The following is a 20049-nucleotide window of genomic DNA, read 5'->3' on the forward strand; positions in this document are numbered from 1 at the left end:
TCTCTCACACTTGATCACTATGTGACAAACAGAAAGAGCAGAGCATTTTGGCCCCCTCCCCTTTCCCCTCCCCTTCTCTCCCCTCCTCTCTTCCTCTGCACCCACCCCACCCTCTTTCACTCGACCTCTCTCTCCCTTCCTTCGCCTCACCCTCTTTCACTCCGAACTGAGCCACACACACACAAAACAGGTCAGCAACTTGTTAATATCATTGTTGTGATTTGTGTCGTGGCCATGATGAGTTAAGTAAGGCACCACGGCTGGCAGAAACCAGCTTTGTGTCCACATTTGGCCTGATTTACAATCTGGAAAAATAAATAGATTGTTCTTATCTTTTAATTGTGGCAGTAAAAGTCACTGTGGGGATATTTGTATTTCTTGCTATAGCCTATAGCTTCTTATTTTCTTCCTGTTTGTAAACCGTGGCTGTAAATATATTTGTTAACATTTTGGAGCGAGGTAGCTGTGTTGGATGTCCCTGGGGTTGGAGAGAAAAATACTGAGGAGGTTTGTGTGTGTGATTTTCAAGACTGATTGCAGGTTGTAGCCACTGTCATTTAAATCTGCATGCGCCAGCGCTTCTTTTGTCACTTGAGATTTTTTTATAAATAACAAGGACACGGTCAATCTACCATCCTATGCACTCTTTTTTACCTTTTAACAATCACTTTGGGGTTAACAGTAAAACATTCAAACTGTAAAAAATAAATGTTCGTCTTGTTCTGCTGTACATCTTGGCCTGCACTTACATGCTCAATATTGGATTATTGCTAAAAGTAAAGTGTGTTTTGTCTAATCATGCCTATCAATTTGATCTGATCTGATCGAATTTCCAAAACGCTACTATTGTCCGAGTGTCAATTTAAACAGATATTGAATCTAGCAGACAGTCTGTCTGGATGTGTGAGCTGTGCATCTTTATCTTCAAAGAGCTTCTAAAGGACAGGATATGTATTCAGCTGACTGACTGTCAGCTGTTCAGTCACAGTTCTTCAATAATAACAATAGATTTCTGACTATTTATGAATTACCGTTCCTCTGACCTGCCTGATCACCACAGTAATTAGTTTTTCTCTCTCTCTTCCCTCTTATTCCCTTTTTCTCCCAGAATTGCCACACCACTCTACACATTCTCTCTCCTGCTACCCTTGAATAGTTGCATTTAATTTGATCTTTTTACAAAATATGTAAATGTTGAAAAAATGACAAATGTTTTCGACTTGTACTCGTTTTCCAAACCACCTGCCGCTTCCAAATGACAGCTAATCATTTTCCCCCCCTTCTATTTTCAATTTGTGCATGCTAATCCCAGGCATAGATTGTCTATTTCTTCAGTTTTCTTCATGAACTGAGTAATCTTCTACCCCCCACTTCCTTCTTAGTCCCATACACTTCTTCCACTCCTCCCACTCTCTTCCTGTCGTCTTTCTCTCCCTTTCCCCCCTGCAGCATCAATCTCTCCATTCCCCTGTCCCTATCATCATCTGCCTTGCCTTGCCTGTGTCTGACATTCTTTTATCTGTCTTACATCCCTTATATCTCTCTTCTCTCCTGTGTCCATGCTCACATGCACATAATAAGACAGCATATGTAATAGTCCAGTGCAGAATACTGTACTTTATTATAAAAATAATATTTATTATACATTATACAGTACAAAATCATCCACTTAACACACACAAACACACAGGTGTATCTGTCCCAACAAGTCCTTCATGTGGTCCACCTTCTTCATTCAAGATGAGGATGGAAGGCCAGCGGGCTCAGCTGGGAGCGGGACTGCTGGAGGGGTGGCTGGAATGTCAGGTTTTGGGGGTGGGCGCAAAGGAGTTGGGGCTAAGCGCCGGGGCAGAACAACGGCATCATCAGGCACAGGCGGAATGAGCGAGAACCAGGAGGGGAAGATCAAGCTGGCGTTTTTCCTGGCGATCGTGGGTGTGATTTTGAGTGTGCTGGGTGTGGGCACAGAGTTCTGGGTGGAACTATCGCCGTCGAAGAGTTTCTATGGCAACCAGACATGTTTGACGGCCCACTATGGACTGTGGAAGGGCTGCTCCAGGACCCTGTGGGTGGCCGACATAGACCCAGAGAGGGAGAGCTGCGGTCCAGCCGACCTGCCTGGAGGTGGGCTGTGCCTGGGCCAGGGGGGTTGGGTAGGGGGGGCGGGGGGGGGGGGGGGTGCTGGTTCTCCAGTTAAAACAGTATGCAACACCTATGGATTGTAGCTTTCACACCTTAATTTCACTTTGCTGGTAGGTCCAAACATATTCACAGACAGCCATATTGGCATACTTGTCATGTAGTGCTGCTCTATATAAAGGTCTGTTACCTCTCCTCAGCTTGGAGAGGGCAGACAGGCAGTGGAGAGGAGTGTCACATGTCTCTATCTTTTATGTATGTCTGAGTGGATCACATGATTACTCAGACCTAATAGGCAGGGAAGGACCTTATATTGACCTTGGGATTGTCATTGACGTGCATGACTGATCGTGTTTGATGCAGGGTAATTAAAGTGTGCAGCAGAGCAGTCGCTGTATTTCAAAGATTTCTTTCCTACAAGCGAATGTGATCACAACTCTGACATCAGACTCAATCAATGTCTTGTTGTATCGCTTTGTCTCTCCTCTAATATTTCTCTCTTTTCTTTTTCCTCTCGATCCTCCTCTTTTCTCACTCCTGCCCTATGAAGAGTCGAACTGCAGCTACTTCAAGTTCTTTACTACTGGAGAGAGTAAGATGCTTTTTCAGAAGACAATGGTGAAGAGTGAGTCACACTGTCCCTTGGCCTTTCACTTTCATTGTCCAACACACACTCACACACCACTCACACACCACACACACACCACACACACGCACGCATGCAAGCAAGAAGACAAGCTGGTACACAGACACAACATTCTCTTTATCTCCTTATCTCCATTCCATGTGTTCTTGTCACTGACAGTAGTCTCTCCTCTCCAGATCTGAACATTGCGGCGGCCATGTTGTCCATGTTCAGCCTCTTCCTCATGGTCATGGGGTCAGTCTGCGTTATCATGGCTCTCAGCAAGGGGGTCCAGTTCTTCCTGAAGCCCGCCTCCTTCTGCTTCGTCCTTTCAGGTTAGTGACAGCTTGTTTGGGTTGAAGTATTCATGTCAACAAAACAGTCCAGAGGTCAACGGTCAGCAAATAATTGCGTGTTTTTTTTGCGTGTGTAAACGTGTGGAGAGACAGAGAGACTGATAGCAAGATAAGAGAATGAGAGAGAGCGAGAGAGAAAATGAGAGCTAAAGGGGACCAATGAGTGACTGCATGACCAACGTGTGCGCAAACATAAATACATCATACTAACCACCTGACCACCATTCCTTATCTCGTCCATTCCCTATACACACTCATTCACTCATTCACTCATTCACTCATTCAGCAGTCTCTCAGGATGGAGGAGTCGCCTCACTGGGAGACATAACATTTACATTTACATTTAGTCATTTAGCAGACGCTCTTATCCAGAGCGACTTACAGTAAGTACAGGGACATTCCCCCCGAAGCAAGTGGGGTGAAGTGCCTTGCCCAAGGACACAACGTCATTTGGCACGGCCGGGAATCGAAGTGGCAACCTTCAGATTACTTGCCCTCACCGCTCAGCCATCTGACTCCCTGACAGTCGAGGTGAAGGAAACTAGGATCATTAGACACTTCTGGCTTGCCTCCAGGACTGGCACAGACTCTTGGGGGGGCTTACAGTAATATGTGCTCCCGGTCTGTAAGGGATGGGCCCTGCCAACAGGAAAGGTCACATGGTCATCCCTGACACTCCCATCATACAGTACCTCCTCATAAAGACCTCAACTTCTCACACCCACATCCCCTCATCCTGCTCCTAGTGTTGTACCCTTCTGTCCTTCTTTAGTTCTTTATCTTGCTGTACCTCATGAACACTCCCCTCCTTTCCACCCCATCTCCCCACTCTCCCTCCCTCTCTCCCTTCCCCTCTCTCCCTACCCCTCCCTCCTTCCAGTCACACTGGTATTCAATTCACTCATCTTCTTCTATCAGCATTTTCTTGATGTTTAATCCCTTTCTCTCACAATCTTTCCCCTTTCCCCTTGATCCCATATCCTTTCTCTTCCTCTCAGGCATCCTGGTGTTCCTGTCTCTCATAGTCTTCCATCAGTCGGTTCTTTCCTTCCTGGCCAGCGACCACACAGTCCCCCTGCACCACGAGCTGTCCTGGTCAGTGTCTTCTATGGGCTGTGCTGGAGCCATCCTCATCCTGGGCGGAGCCGTCTTTCTGCTCCTGGCCCTGCCCTACAGCCCCTGGCAGAGATGTCTGCCTCACCAGGACAGCAACAACTAGTGGCCGTAAGGAAGTATTGCAATTGAATAACAAACAAATTGCAATAACTTTTTTTCTTCTGTTACACAGTACACACAGGATTACTCACTTGTCCTGAATGTTGTTTGTTACGGCTGGGTTGTTGTACTGCGCCAGTTCATGCGTTTAAATAGCTAGTGCAACACATTATTTGGATGAATTTCAATTACCTTCCCTAGGAAAAATCTATTAGAAGTGGTTCCAAGGATAGTATTTAGTATAGTACAGCACTATCAACTGACCTACTCTGATGACATGCAACTGGCTTAGTTTAGGGTCATGGATGATTGCTGTAGGAATTTGTCAAATCTTAGTTAGAACTTCTGTAGAAGAGGCACCCTCAATTAAAAATGCTACCTCTGTGCCAGATTTCTGTCATCTGCCACAATAAAACCAATCTCTGTCTAACTATTCACCCCCCCCCTCCCCCCCCCCCCCCACACACACACACACACACACACACACCTGACACTCCAGGCAGACTCAAGCTCATACGAAGTGTAAGGTTCAGTTAGTATTGGCACCCAGGTTTGGGAGGGATACTGACACGGATAGCTGAGCAGACAGGTGTGAGACTGATGCTAACTGAGTGCAGATGCTGACTCTAAAGTGTTGGCTACTAGCGCTAATGTTCCTTCTCACATCACATGTGAAGACTTCAGTTCTGTCAGCCTCCCAAGCATGAAATTGAAAATGGATGCAAAATTGTTGTGGAGGAATCAAAGACATGTTCTGAGGTTGCTGAACTTTTTATTTATTTTTGGGTTATTTACTATTGTTGTGATCAATCTATCAGTCTTATGAAACAAGTTTATAACACTGACAATTAATGGTCTTGTAAATATAATTTCTATGTATAACTACAACCCAGATACCATAAGTGACCTAATGTACACGTTCAGGAGATTCCACCAATGAACTGGGACACAATATAGCAAAGTACCTTTAGAAAGATATATCTAAACCTCATTGTGGAACTGAGATTTTCAGTGTTTTTATGTGTTCACCTGTGTAAATGCAAACTGTTGTGCTCTTTCACTTTTTGAAGGGTAATTCATTATTATTATTGACATGATATTTATTATGAAATGTGAATATAAGATATTCCTCTCCTACACCTTTCTCCTTCTCTTGTCTTTCATCATCCTCCATCTCTCCCACAATGTGAAGAAACATATCTTTCACCTTCTTGACCTCCATCCAATCTCTCCCTTTATGGTGCACTCACACTCTCTCTCTCTCTCTCTCTCTCTCTCTCTCTCTCTCTCTCTCTCTCTCTCTCTCTCTCTCTCTCTCTCTCTCTCTCTCTCTCTTTCTCCCCTATCTCTCTCTCTCCCACATGTTGGCAACATTCTCCTCTATATTTAGGCCATGACAAATCTGGCTGAAAGGGATAAGCAACACAAACCTGGATTCGAGCTGGGTTTCCCAAACACATACAATATAATACAATACACATGATCACAGATAGACTCACACATGTACAACCTATGATAATAATGTCAATCTTGACAGGGAAAGATTTTAGCTCTGATTATGTTTTCTTTTCTTGACCAGAAGTCCATATTTTGGAGAGCCATTAAAGTGAGTTGCCTGACTCACCACACTGTCCAGCTGGAGTCAGGCAGTCACTCAGTCCTGTATTAAATGTCTCTATAAATCTATATACATCCCCACACACACACCTTTACACACGCACACACCCGCACCACATACTATGAGTACATATTCTGTCACTCATGCTAGATCTGGTGGTTGACTGGGCTGAAAGCCAGGCCCCCTCGGTGGATATCTCCGGTGTGTTAACCCTTGTCCTCATTCTGTACCCACCCATACACATAGCCCCCCCCCCCCCCCCCACACACACACACACACACACACACACGTCCAGTTTGGATACAGACGAAACACGAACCTCTGTCGCCAGTCACTGGACACCCAGCCCACTCTGTATATTTAGGTGTCTAATCGTTTTGAAATGGACACGCTCAGTTTTGTGTGTTCAAGTGTGTATGTGAATGGGCATCTCAAACGTGTGTCTGTGTGTGTATGAGAAAATGGCTATTAGAGCATCTAAGATACGTGTGTGTAGGTGTGTGTGGCTCGGCGTAGATCAGACGTAATAGGAGGAAAGGGCCCCTTCTGACATTACCAAAATACAAGAGGCCTGACCCTACCACCTCATAACTCACCTTGTTGTCATGGCACCCTGGGTCAGCAGCTGTCCCCATCCCCTCATGTCACAGTCTCTTCCTGTCCGGTTCCCCCATTCCCAAGCCATCAGAACTACCTCCCTTCTGGGGTGTTTATCGGGACAGGGAGACTCCGCAGCAACTAGACCCCCCACAGAGAGCTAGCTAATTAAAACTCCAAACTCAATCACACATCACGCTAGATCCAGGTTGGCTCGACCTCCGCCTCAGACCTCGTCCTGCAGACGAGCTTTAATGAGATTAGAGGCTTCCATATTTCCCCTGGGTTCAGAGTGGCCCTGTCCTCTTGACATTCTCCCAGTGGAGGGGAGATTTGGGCTTATTAAGATGTTATTGTGTTAATTACTGGATCTATATGGTGTTCTGGAACTTGTGGTGTCATGGAACCCTGTTAGGTTCTGTTCCCCTCCTTCTCTGCTGTGCAGGTTCCTCCTGAGGTTAACATCCCAAGACGAACGACTGTGAACTCTGACCTACTGTACACTCAAATGATTTTTTATGAGAGAAAGAAAAAGACAGAAATCAATTAGAATCCGTTTGACGTCTATAAGGTTCTGTTTAGAACATTTAGGATTCCAAGCAACACCTGAACATTTTTCTATATTCTCTGCTCTATATACTGTAGCACCCTTAGTTCAAGTGTCCCACAATGCGCTGCTACTGGCCCATCACTCAAGACCATCAGGAGAATGGAAATAGCTTTGAAATTGGAAATAGCTATTTTTCATTACATAATTCACTTGGCAGGGGGTTAAAAGCCGATGTTAGCTTGTCCCAGTTATGTCAACTGTAATCGGGTTGCTACTACAAATAAAGTTTGAAATTACCTACCCACCCAAATGTACTCTGTCACAATTCTGTATGCCCTGTGGAAGTGCTTAATGACAGAGTCAACACAAAGTATTTTCATATATAATCATCTTTATTTCATATATTTATTGTTCTTTTCTCAGTGAGGTTCAGAATATTGTATTGCTTTCCCATTGTAAATGTACTCCTCTCACTTAAGAAACAGCGTGGAGTCACGGTGTGAGTGTCAGGATACTTCTGCTCTCAGAGGTTGACAGGCTCTCTCAGCCCTCCTTGCCCAAACAAACGGTACGCAGTACGAACCGGAAACAATAACATTAAGGATACCTACGTATACCATCACGAAAATAAACGGATTTATATAAATTATATCGTCTAATACACTAGTGGTCAGAAACCATAGAAAACACTGAGTAGGCTACGTTGGTTATATCAATCAAATCAATAGCCAGCAAAAAGTAAATTGGTGATAACAGTATGTAATAATATTAATAATATGTATATTCAACATCACACTCACATTGGCGCACATGCTTTTGACATGATACCGTTAGATTTGGAGTGAACAAAAACAATTGAAATCCTCAACTTCAAAGGAATAGAAAAATACAAAAAATCATATTTCTAAAATGTACAAATTTTACCCTGCAATAACGTTTACTACAATAAGTTAAAAACAACAGCAACGTTGGTAATAGTCAAGAGAAAGTTACAATCTTGTGTAACCGATGATCAAGCACTCGGAATGAAAGACAACCCAAAGATCACCACCACAGACATGATGTTTGTTTGAAAAATAATCTAATACTCAATAATATTGTTAATTATACATTTATTATTTCTAGTCTGTAGAATAGGATAAATAGAGTGAAATAGAGATGGATCGAAAGAGAGAGGCTTGCACTTCACACTACTTCCATCCTCCCCCCATCCCCTTATCCCCTCATTCCTTCCAAGTCCACTTTACCTACTCTACAGCCCTTTTTGGTAACACTTTACAGAAGTAATCGTACAGCCTTCAGCAAGATGGATGTCAGAAGCAGTCATAACAACAAAAGCATTACATAGACAGATACTGTACATCACTAATATGGCATTTAACTGTGTAGGAGATAACTATGGCTACTAGCTAACTAGCTAATTGGTTAAATGGGTAACTAAGTAACTAGGCACTGAAAGCCATAGTGTGGGTCATGACCAGGTTAAGGCAGTTGTCATGAACGTACACTAGTTGTTATGACTGCTTGTATCACCGTATTAAATCATTATGGCAGCAGTACGAAGGCTTCAGAATGCGATTAGCTGTTAAGTGTTAGCTTTAGCTTAGCATGCCACCCAGTCAGCCTTTCTCCTCCTCCTCTTCCCCCTCCACACTCTCTCTATCCGCAGTTCACACTGGCGTGGTTCTCCTGTTCAACGTGTCAGAGTTGCTATCTCTGTCGCGCTTGGCCGTCAGCCTATCGAGCGTGGCCATGCCTCTGTCACGCTCCATGGTGGAGGTGGGCGGCTGAGAGGGGGCGGGGCCTGAGGAGGTTGAGGTATTCAACGGTGCGGCAGACACAGGTGCATTCTGGGCCGAGGTAGCAAGGTTGGACTTGGAGAGGGACGGCAGGGTGCCGCTCATCATCACTCCTCCTCCTCCACTGTCTGCGCCACCATCTTTTGGGAAGTAGTTGTGCAACTGGTAGAGCGTGGCCCGATCCACCGTCCCGTACAGAGGGGGACCTCCTCCTCCCAGACTCCCCAGCTTGGAGTCCCTGGTCAGCGTGTACATGGAGATATCCCCCCCTCCTCCACCGCTGGTGTGGTGGGGGTTGGGCAGGGTGGCCACGGAGAACGGCGGGGCAGAGGGCGGCAGGGTGAAGCTCTTGGCGCCCCCTACTGGTGAGGCGTCGCGCGAGTGGGGTGGGTCGGTGGAGTGCGAACTGGAGCGAGAACGCCGGCGGAAACGGTAGCTGGGGAGGCGGAGCATGGCGTGAGTGGTGGTCTTGAAGAGGTCGGTGCGGGATCGGCAGCGCAGCTCCTTGTTCTTCTCGATGTAGATGTTCACGGCGAGAACGCCCACCATCTCAGCCAGGATGAAGGACAAGCCGCCAAAGTAGAAAGACCAGCCGTAAGAGTAGTGCCACTTCTTATCCTCGTCCTTCTTAGGAGAGATGTCGCTTAGAGCGGCCGAGATGTACACAATCACACCGATTATGTTACTTAGACCTGGAGGGGGCAGGGAGGGAGGGTAAGGTAAGGTAATTAAAAAGGCAGAGATAAAGAGACAACAGTGAGTGAGATGGTGATTCAATCAAAAGATGAAGAATAAAGGAATAAGAATGAGTTCAAGAGCTTGAGGGAGGTAGAGCTTTGGCTGTAGCTTACATATAAAAGGGGAACAGGCATGAGAGAAGAAAAAAGAAAGCACACTATCCGGAAGGAGACCAGACTAGTACCTGCTGCCACGAACAGGATTCCCCCTCCCAAAATGATGTTCCTCTTGCTTTTATAGAAGCTGCTGGAAGCAACACACACCCCGCCCAGCAGGAGCAGGATGGCGCTCAGGATGGGGAAGATGCTCGAGGCCCGAACTACGCCTGAACAGAAAAAAGAAGAAGTTAAATACAACTGAGTTGCAGGTAGACACGTTAAATGACCTCTCTCACTCTTCTATGAAAGGGACCGTGCTTTGATACTCAATAAAACATCTCAAGATGCTCTGCAGTTCTTTCCCGGAAATTAAAACTAAAATTCCAGAGATTCCTGAAATATGTAAAAGTGACCCTCATTAGACTGACTACTAGTACAGTAGTCCCATTTAGAAAACTGTGGCATTTTATATAGCAGTTATCCATGGCCACCCTTGATACATATCTGCCTATGACCTTGTCTATATGAATATATCCTGTACAATTTGAAATGTAATCATGATGCATGAAATCTCATACTGAGTATACAGACAGATACTGTATCAAAGGGATTCTCTTACATGGCCAGGATGTGGTATAAATGGCCTGAAGCAGAACTACTCAGCAGGAACATCTAATCTGAACAAGTCTGAAGTGGATGGCACATAGCACATTGCATAAATGCATTGTCAACTCTTAGCTCTCATAAATCATCTCAGCCCTCTCATGGGCAAGACATGACAAGAGGCGCTTGATCACAACCATCGCAAGTACAACTGGTTCCTCTCTCTGTTAAAATGGTGTCTAAGACATTTTCAAACCCCATGCCAAGATGCAGTCATGTTTTTTTTCTGAGGGTTTGTTTCCACAGCTCTGTTGAAAGGAGCACGGCGCGGCCGCCCCCAGACTCCTCACCCAGCATGCACCTGGCCCCCTTCAATGTTCCTCTTCAGCATTCGCACTTCAATCCAAAATCAGTGGTGTTGACAATCGCCCACCTCCCCTCATCCCTCCATCTCTCCACCCCCCTCTTTTCTGTGTCTCTGTCCCTCCATCTCATTCCCATTCCTCTCCTAGTCTGTCCTAAACTCTGTGATTTTTTATTTTTGTTCTACGTAATGTTTATTTTACCAGCAGAGTATACTCATTTTTTTGCTCATCTCTCTTTTTTATATCTCCCTTTATTCCCCTCTATCTCCATCCCTCTCTCCTTCCATCCCTCTCCATCCCTCTCTCTCATCATCTCTCTCCCCCCTCCCTCAATCCTTCTCACCCTCCATCCCTCTCTCCCATCCACCCTTCCACCCCCCTCTCCCTCCATCCCTCTTTTCTTTACTCACGCAGCAGGTACTCAGCAGCATCCTGGTCGTAGTCTGCATCATCAGGGAAATGATTGATCTGAGAACACACTCCGCTTTTCAGCCCTGAGAGACAGAGAGAGAGAGAAAAGGAGGGACAGAAGGATGGAGACAGAAGAGGGGGGGAGACAGAGAGAAGGGTGGATGGGAGGATGGAGAACGAGAGCCACGATTTAGTTTGGGGGGGGGGTATCACAGAGAGAGAGAGCCCAATTCAGTGTAGTTTGTTTGAACAGTTGTATCATACTGCCACCATGTCATTACAGTAGAACCTGCTGTTGAGGAAAAAGCCATTTTCTGTCTCGGGACAAAAGCAGCATCAACACAGTAATAATCATGTTCAGTGGCCCACCATAATAATGGGTTTTCCTGCTGAGCCAGCACCTGTCTAAAACACTGCATTATATAAAATGGCGGTACGTCTGTGTGTGAGTGCGTTTGCGTGCATGTATGAGTGTGTAATGTCCCTTGTTGAAGCTGTCTGCCTCTTTTTCAGGTGGGCAAATGGAAAAGCAGTGCGGACTGACTCATCTCTCTCCTCCCTGTCCTCCTTGACATTACCCGAGGTGTGCTACTGAACGCTACCTGGCAGTTTCATGGCTCGGCAGCTGTGGAAAGCAGCGTTGTCCGCTCTGATGCGTCTCCATGTGTGATTATGTGTGCGCGTGAGTCTGAGGACTTCATGCTCCCGTAGCTCATCAAGCGTCGTCCCAATACTCCCCGCGGGATGACGCATGCACATACACATGTAGGTACTCACATAAGCACACACAAAGATACACACACACACACACTCCCCCCATCCCCGGTGTCCGGTCTGACGAACCTTCCAGGCAGCAGATCCTCCAGAGGCCCGAGTGTGTGAGCGCGCCGGGGTCTTTCTTGTCCTTGTTGTTGGGGTCTTCCTGAGACGAGTTGGCCGTGCTGTTGCAGATGAAGGCCCGGGCGTAGAGCCAGTAGTCGGTGCCGATGGCCACGGTCATCAGGGCGAAGGCCGCGAAGGCCCCCATGGTGGTGAGCAGAACCTGGATGCCCCGCTCGCACCACACCATGGCTGGGAGGGAGGGGAGTAGGCGAGGGGAGGAGGAAGTACCAAACAAGTGAGGGTGGGGGTTGGGGTGGGGGGGGTGGCGAGCTGTCACTGCATGACAGAGGCCGGATGCTGAAGTTTGGAAAATATGAAAAGCTGGCATCCGGAGTGAATGAAAACTGCTAGGTCTACTGGTTGTTTCCAAGGCAACAGCAGTACCAGGATGCTCTGTTCCTGAGGCGTTGCTATGCTGACCTAGTCTTGACCTGGGTCTCTAAACCTGGAGAGAAGTCACACCCCACATAGGGAAGGACTCCTACTGTAGAAGATATCCTTAGTGTTTACAACCAAGAACAGGTACAGCACCAGAGTCCAAAGTACAGTATGTCTTGTGGAATCACAAGCTTAGCTACCACAACTGAATCGACAACCATTGTTTTCAACGCTCAGAGGCACACCCGTTCAAGCATGCCTATGTTTAAGTGTGTGTGTATGGTTAGTTACTTTTTGTTGTATTATTGTATGTGTGCATACATGCTTGTGCGTGTGTATGTGAGTGTGTGTATGTGTGCATTAGTGTGTGGCGTTCATTACCTGGGGGCATGTGTCTGCCTTTCGCCTCCATGCCTTTTGTCTGTAGCTAGGTGTTCCTCGTCAGTGGAGAAAGTGGTGGGGTCCCCTCTCTCCAAGCTGCATCCATCGACTGGCTCTCTCCCTATCTCTCTCCCTATCTCTCTCCTTCCTCCCTCACTTCTCTTCACCCTTAATTCGTATGCCTTCTCTTTCTCTTCACCCTTGTTCTCTCTGCTAGGTCCCTGGGTGAGTGAGGTTCCGCTAGCTGTCGTCCTTCTCAGAGGATAACCATAGCAGTCCTGGAGGAGAAGAGAGAGAGAGAGAGAGAGAGAGAGAGAGAGAGATGAGAGAGAGAGAGAGAGAGAGAGAGAGAGAGAGAGAGAGAGAGAGAGAGAGAGACAGAGACAGAGACAGAGAGAGAGAGAGGGAGAGAGAGAGAGAAAAGAGTAGGGAGAGAGACAATTAGAGAGAGAGAGACAGAGAGAGAGAGAGAGAGAGAGAGAGAGAGAGAGAGAGAGAGAGAGAGAGAGAGAGAGAGAGAGAGAGAGAGAGAGAGAGAGAGAGAGAGAGAGAGAGAGAGAGAGAGAGAGAGAGAGAGAGAATGATTGAAGGGGGATGAAGACAGAGACAGAGTCAAGTGGTTATGTAGGATCTTACCTTAAAAACCTGACAACCAAAAGAATATTAATCAACTATTCAGCCCAACAGATTCTTCATGACAGGTCCAAAGAAAAGAAATCAGAATGCTGGTTCTACATTTCCCAAAGAGGGAGAGAATGAAAGAGAGATGGAGCAACAGAGAGAAAGAGAGAGAAAGAGAGAGAGATAAAGCAATAGAGAACGGGAGGAGAGAGAGAGCGAGAGAGCGTGTTCTATTCCATTGCCATGGCAACAGTGAATTCCAAAGTCTAGGACTGAACCGGGTGAGTGAGAAGAGTGTGTGGTGAGGGGGGGGGGGGGGGGTGGAGGTGGGAAAGAAACAGCTGAGGGGATTTTCATGAGATTAAACAGCATTTAAATATTGATGCTTTGGACCCCCACCATTACTGTGTAAAGACATACTACTACATATATATATTAGTTGTGGATGATTCAAAACCTTACACAGCACAGTAAAGGTGCACTGCTATTTAATTCTAGGTGACGATGAGAATGGTGGTGGTGGTGGTGATGATGATGATCCAAGTCCATATAAATCTAGACCAGGTCTCCAGGAATCATCATGAAATCACTGTCAAGTTTTCCCAGCTGCACACAGCCATGCATCAGACTAGCTCGACTCACTCAGCTCAGTGAAACAGTAGAGGAATAATGCAGACCTTATTGTAGTGTGACCATGAACACATGAAGGATCAAACAGACATATCCTAGTTCCTAGAGAGAGAAACGTGCATGTGTGATACTGATGCATGAATATTATAGAACATTTTGAACACTTCTCTAGGTACAGCCCCAGGGTGTGTACACGGTCTTCTAATGGGGCACCTCTGGGAGGTATACACTATGGATCAACCTCGACGATAGACACAGTTCTGAGCGTCTTTATGCGCTGGCAACATGTCATGGGAAGAAAGACTGTCATACTGTGAATGGGGGATTCATATGAATCTTAAACTATGCTTTATAAGACACCCCAAAACACCCCTATTTCGCAGCACGACAATCATCATACCTGTATGATGATTGCGAAATAGGATTATACAAATGTGAAAGGGGTACTGATTTGACCTGAAGATGCACTAAAGAGATTGTGATGGTTCGCGTCCGTATGTCACTCAGAAAGCTATAGTTAATTGTAAAATAGGCCTACTGCTCTATTCGGTATTTTTTTTGCAGACAGTAATGACATATAACACTATAGAAATCGACGTAATTTTAGTCAAATAAATCAATAATTGACCAACAGAATACTAATTGTAGCGTAGGCTATCTAGTTCTGGAAACAATAATTAGTAATTGGAGAAGACCGCTGCCAGATCCAATCGGATTAGCCTAATCGCAGTATCGGAAGGTTGTTAATGAATCAAAACCTTACCGTGAATATGTGAACTTCTGCAGCTGTGTTTGTGGATGGACACCGCAAGGCAAGAGACGGAACTGTGAGAACATCAGATAATTGCAAGAATGAACGTCGACCGACGCTGTCAGTGAGCGGAGGAGGGGAGAAGAGGTCCTGAACCTCGTAAGAAAAATGCAGTTTTTCTGTTATTCTTTAGATAATTGGACCGCATTTAGATAAATTATTCAATCGAACGAACTGACCGTGATGGATAACACTCAAATAATTCTTCAGCATTAAGGTCCCAATTGTTAATCCGTCAGGTGGTTTTGCCAGTTAATGTTCCTAATTTTATGGGTTGTATCTGGTCAGACGCTGTGTAGTAAACCTTAACGTTCATATGAAACGATATGTAGTGAGACGGATAGATAGATAGTTTTGTCCTTTACAGCTTTGTTGTGGTATGACTCACAGGAGAGGAATATTGATTGCACGATTGCCTGTTGAATTTTGCATTACCTCTGTTGGTAATCCAAGATGACACACACACATACAGTGGCCCTGTCCGCCCTCCCTGCACTCACAGCGTCTTACACAGGCACAGATGCGCGCACGCACACACACACACACACACACACACACACACACACACACACACACACACACACACACACACACACACACACTCACATACGTACAGCTTGAAAAGTAACAGAATGTCCTAGGTTTGGTTTTCTTTACAAACATTCTTCAGTTTACTTGACTGTTATCAGGAGTGTGTGTGTTTGTGTGTGTAGCACATACTACAAACAAAAAGCACACTTGCACCTATTTCACCTCTATTTATTTAATAGCTGTAGACTATGACATGGAAGTCAGCCACCCCACAAACAGATTCCCACACAGTGATATTCACATCTCCACAAACACTATCTCTCGGGTGTTAACAATCAATCTCTACCAGTGCAACAAAATTAATACATTAATTTAAAAAAAAAACATTAAAACATGACATGATCATTATTATTCCATTGTAGCAGCACTGATATTACAATTTACAATAATACTAGTTAAACAATAATAACAATATAACATTAATAATAGCAATTGTTCTCAGTTACTGCTGTTAGGCACAGTTCCCTTAAATACGCTCCAAGAACAAACGGTTCTTAGCGAGAGACTTTACAGAACAAGAAAGAATGAGGGAAGACAGTGGGGAGGAGTGAGAGAAGAGGGGAGGAGTGAGATAAGAGGGGAGTGAGAAAAGATGGGAGGAGTGAGAGAAGAGGGGAGGAGTGAGAGAAGAGGGGAGGAGTGAGAGAAGAGGGGAGGAAGTGAGAGAAGAGGGGAGGAAGTGAGAGAAGAGGGGAGGAGTGAGAGAAGAGGGGAGGAGTGAGAGAAGAGGGGAGGAGTGAGAGAAGAGGGGAGGAAGTGAGAGAACAGGGGAGGAAGTGAGAGAAGAGGGGAGGAAGTAGAAGAGACAGGTAGAGCATGTCTGCCTGTGTTCCTTTAATGAGGATGGAAGAGGGACAAAGCAAGACAAACGATCAATACTATTCAGGAGGAGGATCTGGGGTGAGCAGACCAGACGGAGCATGAACAAGTTGTAAAGGCAATTAAAAAAGAGGCAGATCAATATCGATGGATAATCTTAATACATATAGAGACAGGATATATCTCCTCTCTCCCTTCCTTTCTCTCTTTCTCGGCGACATAAAATGTAATGGTCCTGAACTTCAGAAACATTTCCAGTCCAGCCCTGGCTAGAGAAAACAGCCAGGGCACAGAAAATACTCTCACAGGGACCTGAATTGACTTGTCTTTCACTGAGCAAACTAATGTTTAATTAAAAACTACCTTTTATTTCCAATATTCCCTCCTTCTCTGTCTATGTCTCTCATCACCCCGCTCACCAAATCATATAGGCTTATCAAATAGGCTTGTATCTTATATAATGTTCGTAATAAAACTACAATGCTACTCTATTCTAATCTATTTATGGTTATACAAGGAATTACAAATATCTGTTCTATAGTTCTCTTAATACTCTTTCCAGCAGGAACCTGCCCTGGTCTTTGATAATAATGATAATCATCATAGTAATAATAATAATAATAATAATAATAACGCATTCATATATTTACTCTATGTTCTATATAGTCTAGACTGTACACGTCTGTCCTGGGTCCTCAAACAATGAAACATAGACTTACATTTATCACATGAATGTGCAAAAAGAAATATGTTCCCAGGTCTACAGTTTTCCACATGTATTTCTGCACTATATGTAACTGTAAAGCCAAGGGCTACAGTGGAGTCAGTTATGTTTATCCAGACCTCAAAAGATGAAGAACCTGTTTCTAAGGCAGGGAAATGTGTTTGGAGCTTTTCAATTTCCGCATGAAAAAAATAATATGTAAATGTATAAACTCTAATTACATATGAGATGAATAATTCAGTAAGTCAGACAGTTAAAACTATAATATCTTTATCGTGTTCATATTTGTAGCAATTGTTGTGGTTTATGTAAGAGCGTACATGATAGTTTCTTCCTAAGGTGCCACCTGGTCCTCTCTAGTCACGTCCACTTGAGGGCGCTAGAGAAAACCTCCCTTTAACAGTACAATCGTATCATAAACATGGAGGCCTATTTTGCAGATGTCCAATGAGAAACATTTTCTAAAACACCTTGACATTGGTGTTCTCATGGTAAATCTCTGTGCTTTACAACCCAATGTCATCATTCTTTTAGCCTTGTGTCTATCTTTATTCATTTAGGCTGCAGTAGTTGTATGTCATGTTTCATAGTACTTTACAGTAGTGTCGTTTTCACAGACGTAAATAAACATGATAATGGCCACAATATTTCCTTTTACCGTCTACTATTGGAATAGTGGTGGTAGTAACTGAAGGCCAAGCAGTCTTTTTACAGCTGGGTTGTATTGATTGCATTGAGTGTAAAGTTGGCTGTAAAGTTTACACAAAAACGTGGGAGTTGGATGTAAACATGTATAGCAGTGGGTAGTCTGCATACATACATTACAACATAAACACACACACACACCCACACACAGATCACAGATAATTGGACAGTCCGCATTAATAAAAAGTAAACATTTCCAAAAACCACAAAAACCTTGTGCCAATCAGTGACTTCATACATGCTCAACTATCAAAAAACATTCATCAGACTACTGTAACTATAACCTTGACCATAACCATAGCTAAATGTTGCACATCCCCGAAGGTGGAGCTGATTGTATGTTGATAGTTACTGCACGTAGAACCGGTGTTGATCACAGCTCTTTCCAAATAACGTGTCCACCCCTTGCCAACCTCCCCTGCTAAGTGGCAGAATCAGATTTTTGGTAATGACAGGATCTAAACATACCCTTAGCGCTACACATCCATGTTGCTGCTAAAAACAGCAGTGTGCTACATTTATAAAGAAGAAGGCTCAAGCTAACGAGAGAATTGACGTTCAAAACAGGATATGTCTCGTATGGTCTGTTACTGTAGCACTGATTCTATGTCGTAAAGTGAACATTTTCATATTTAACACTCGTAAATAACCTTAAGAGATGCAAATTGTCTATTGAAAGTTTGCTACAATGTTTTCTTTTTTTTTTCAACGTCAACAGCATGTAAACAGAAATTGAGAATGCCAAAGTTTTGGTGTTTGCTTCCAGAGTGAGGTTCTGTAAAGCCTGTGAGCTGGTACCGTGTTCATGGTTGTTTCGATGTTACAGCAGAGCAGTGCTCTAGTATGGTTCTGTATGTACAGTTGTAGAATGCCCAGCCACACCTGCTCTTACAGCATGGTCTGGTCCAACAGCTTGTGTCTGCACTTTGGAACGCATTTTTAATATTCTGAGAAGATTCTCTGAGGAATGTTCTGTGCGGTGCAGAAATGGAATGTTGACCAGAACATGTTCTAAGACAGGGAAGGGCTTTTTGCTTCTGTCTGTGTCCCACTTTAAAAGGTTAACATTCATTCTCTATTACTGTAAGCTTGCTTCTTAGATACAAACATGTACGAAAATGAGTCACGTAAACATACAGTAACATATTCCTTGAACGACATAACATGGTTACAGTTTGAAACGTTTGGATTCAGTTTCCAGGACATTGGAGAGTAAGGTAAAAGAAATGTATGTACAGTTGAAGTATAAATCTCTATGCATATACAAGTTGCTGTGATTCTTGTGAGCGATAGTGCTTGTCAAATGTATAGTTAAATCGACCTTTAACTGACCCAACCTCTCTTTCTCAAATTTCTTCCTCCTCCTCCCTCTGATACATACTGTAATAATACCTCCCTCCCCATCCCCACCCTCATGCCCTCCTTCTCTTTGAAAGTTTGTTCAAAATGTCTCTCTTCATCTTTAAGCACAGCATCAACTAGGAATTCCTCATCTTGTCTCCTCTTTATCCCTTCCTCCTCCTTCATCTCTTCTTTGCTCGCTGCCCTTGAACTCCTAAATCCCATCTTCATCCAATGCACTCACCTACCCTCTCCCACAACTTTAATGTGTGTATGTGTGTGTTGGGTTATGTGTATCTGTCTGTCTCTGTGTCGCCCTTACTGTATAATCCAGCCAATCCCCTGCTATATACCCCTTGCTCTCTCTCTCTCCCCCTTTCCCTGCCTGTCTCCCTCTTGCCCTCCCTCCATCTAGCATGGCGAGGCGCTCATGCGCATGTGTGTGTGGTAACGAGGGGGGGGCACGGCAGAGGGCGGCATGCCCACGGACACAGACTGGGACGGGAGACCGCTGGGGTGGGAGGAGTGGGGGTGGGAGGGGTGAAGGGGGTGGGAGGAGTGCGGGTAAGAGGAGGAAGAGGAGGAGGAGGCCGGCTGGAGCTGGTAACTGGCCCCTGAGGACGGCCCCGAGGAGGGGGTCTGCTGGGAGGAGCTGCCCTTGGGGGGTGGCGGTGGGGGGGTCTGGTTGAGCTGGATGGAGATGTCGCTGGAGACCTCCGAGGCACTGCGACCCCGCTGGGGAGGGGGCCAGGAGTCTGGGTGGAGGAACTGGCCGCTGTAGTCGCTGCACTCCGACAGGCGGGGGCGGTAGAGGGCTGGGTGGGGCCTGTACATCTCCTCCTCAGCATAGCGCTTCATGAACAGGTAGACGGACATCACTCCTGCCCCCTGGGAGAGAGAGAGAGAAAAGAGAGAGAGATGGAACGAGATGGAGCGCGTAAAGATGTAATACAATAATACAAGTTGGATGGAATGACAGACCGTGAAACTCAATAACATGCTTACATTGGAGGCTTCAATAACATACCATAAGTATGAAATATCTGCACTCT

General features: G+C 45.1%; 4 protein-coding genes across 7 annotated transcripts in view; 1 reads left to right on the top strand and 3 right to left on the bottom strand.

Moving 5' to 3' along the window:
- dbpa (D site albumin promoter binding protein a) overlaps positions 1-20049 on the bottom strand; it is a 133887-nt gene that overhangs the window by 25454 nt on the left and 88384 nt on the right. The window lies entirely within an intron of this gene.
- On the top strand, positions 124-5472 carry cacng6a (calcium channel, voltage-dependent, gamma subunit 6a). Of its 3 annotated transcripts, none has more exons than XM_062445984.1 (5): positions 124-190; positions 1109-2124; positions 2690-2764; positions 2962-3099; positions 4119-5472. In XM_062445984.1, the coding sequence occupies exons 2-5, from the start codon at positions 1716-1718 to the stop codon at positions 4337-4339; spliced, it is 843 nt and encodes a 280-aa protein (XP_062301968.1). In that variant the 5' UTR covers positions 124-190; positions 1109-1715; the 3' UTR covers positions 4340-5472. The 3 variants fall into 3 exon arrangements, with proteins under 3 accessions (XP_062301968.1, XP_062301969.1, XP_062301967.1); XM_062445985.1 differs by having other exon boundaries at positions 160-190; positions 1582-2124; XM_062445983.1 differs by lacking the exon at positions 124-190 and adding an exon at positions 226-507.
- cacng8a (calcium channel, voltage-dependent, gamma subunit 8a) lies at positions 7483-14923 on the bottom strand. Of its 2 annotated transcripts, none has more exons than XM_062446014.1 (6): positions 14770-14923; positions 12756-13033; positions 11958-12185; positions 11114-11197; positions 9822-9962; positions 7483-9591 (listed from the first exon to the last, which is right to left on the bottom strand). In XM_062446014.1, the coding sequence occupies exons 2-6, from the start codon at positions 12784-12786 to the stop codon at positions 8771-8773; spliced, it is 1305 nt and encodes a 434-aa protein (XP_062301998.1). In that variant the 5' UTR covers positions 12787-13033; positions 14770-14923; the 3' UTR covers positions 7483-8770. The 2 variants fall into 2 exon arrangements, with proteins under 2 accessions (XP_062301998.1, XP_062301997.1); XM_062446013.1 differs by lacking the exon at positions 14770-14923 and adding an exon at positions 13392-13661.
- Positions 15561-20049, bottom strand: part of cacng7a (calcium channel, voltage-dependent, gamma subunit 7a) — a 15276-nt gene continuing 10787 nt past the window's right edge. Inside the window, exon 6 of the mRNA XM_062445870.1 lies at positions 15561-19997. Coding sequence (XP_062301854.1) covers positions 19409-19997 — 589 coding nt within the window. The 3' untranslated portion in view covers positions 15561-19408. The remainder of the gene's footprint in view (positions 19998-20049) is intronic.

Source organism: Osmerus eperlanus, chromosome 20, assembly GCF_963692335.1.
Source record: "Osmerus eperlanus chromosome 20, fOsmEpe2.1, whole genome shotgun sequence".
NCBI classification, from domain to species: Eukaryota; Metazoa; Chordata; class Actinopteri; order Osmeriformes; family Osmeridae; genus Osmerus; species Osmerus eperlanus.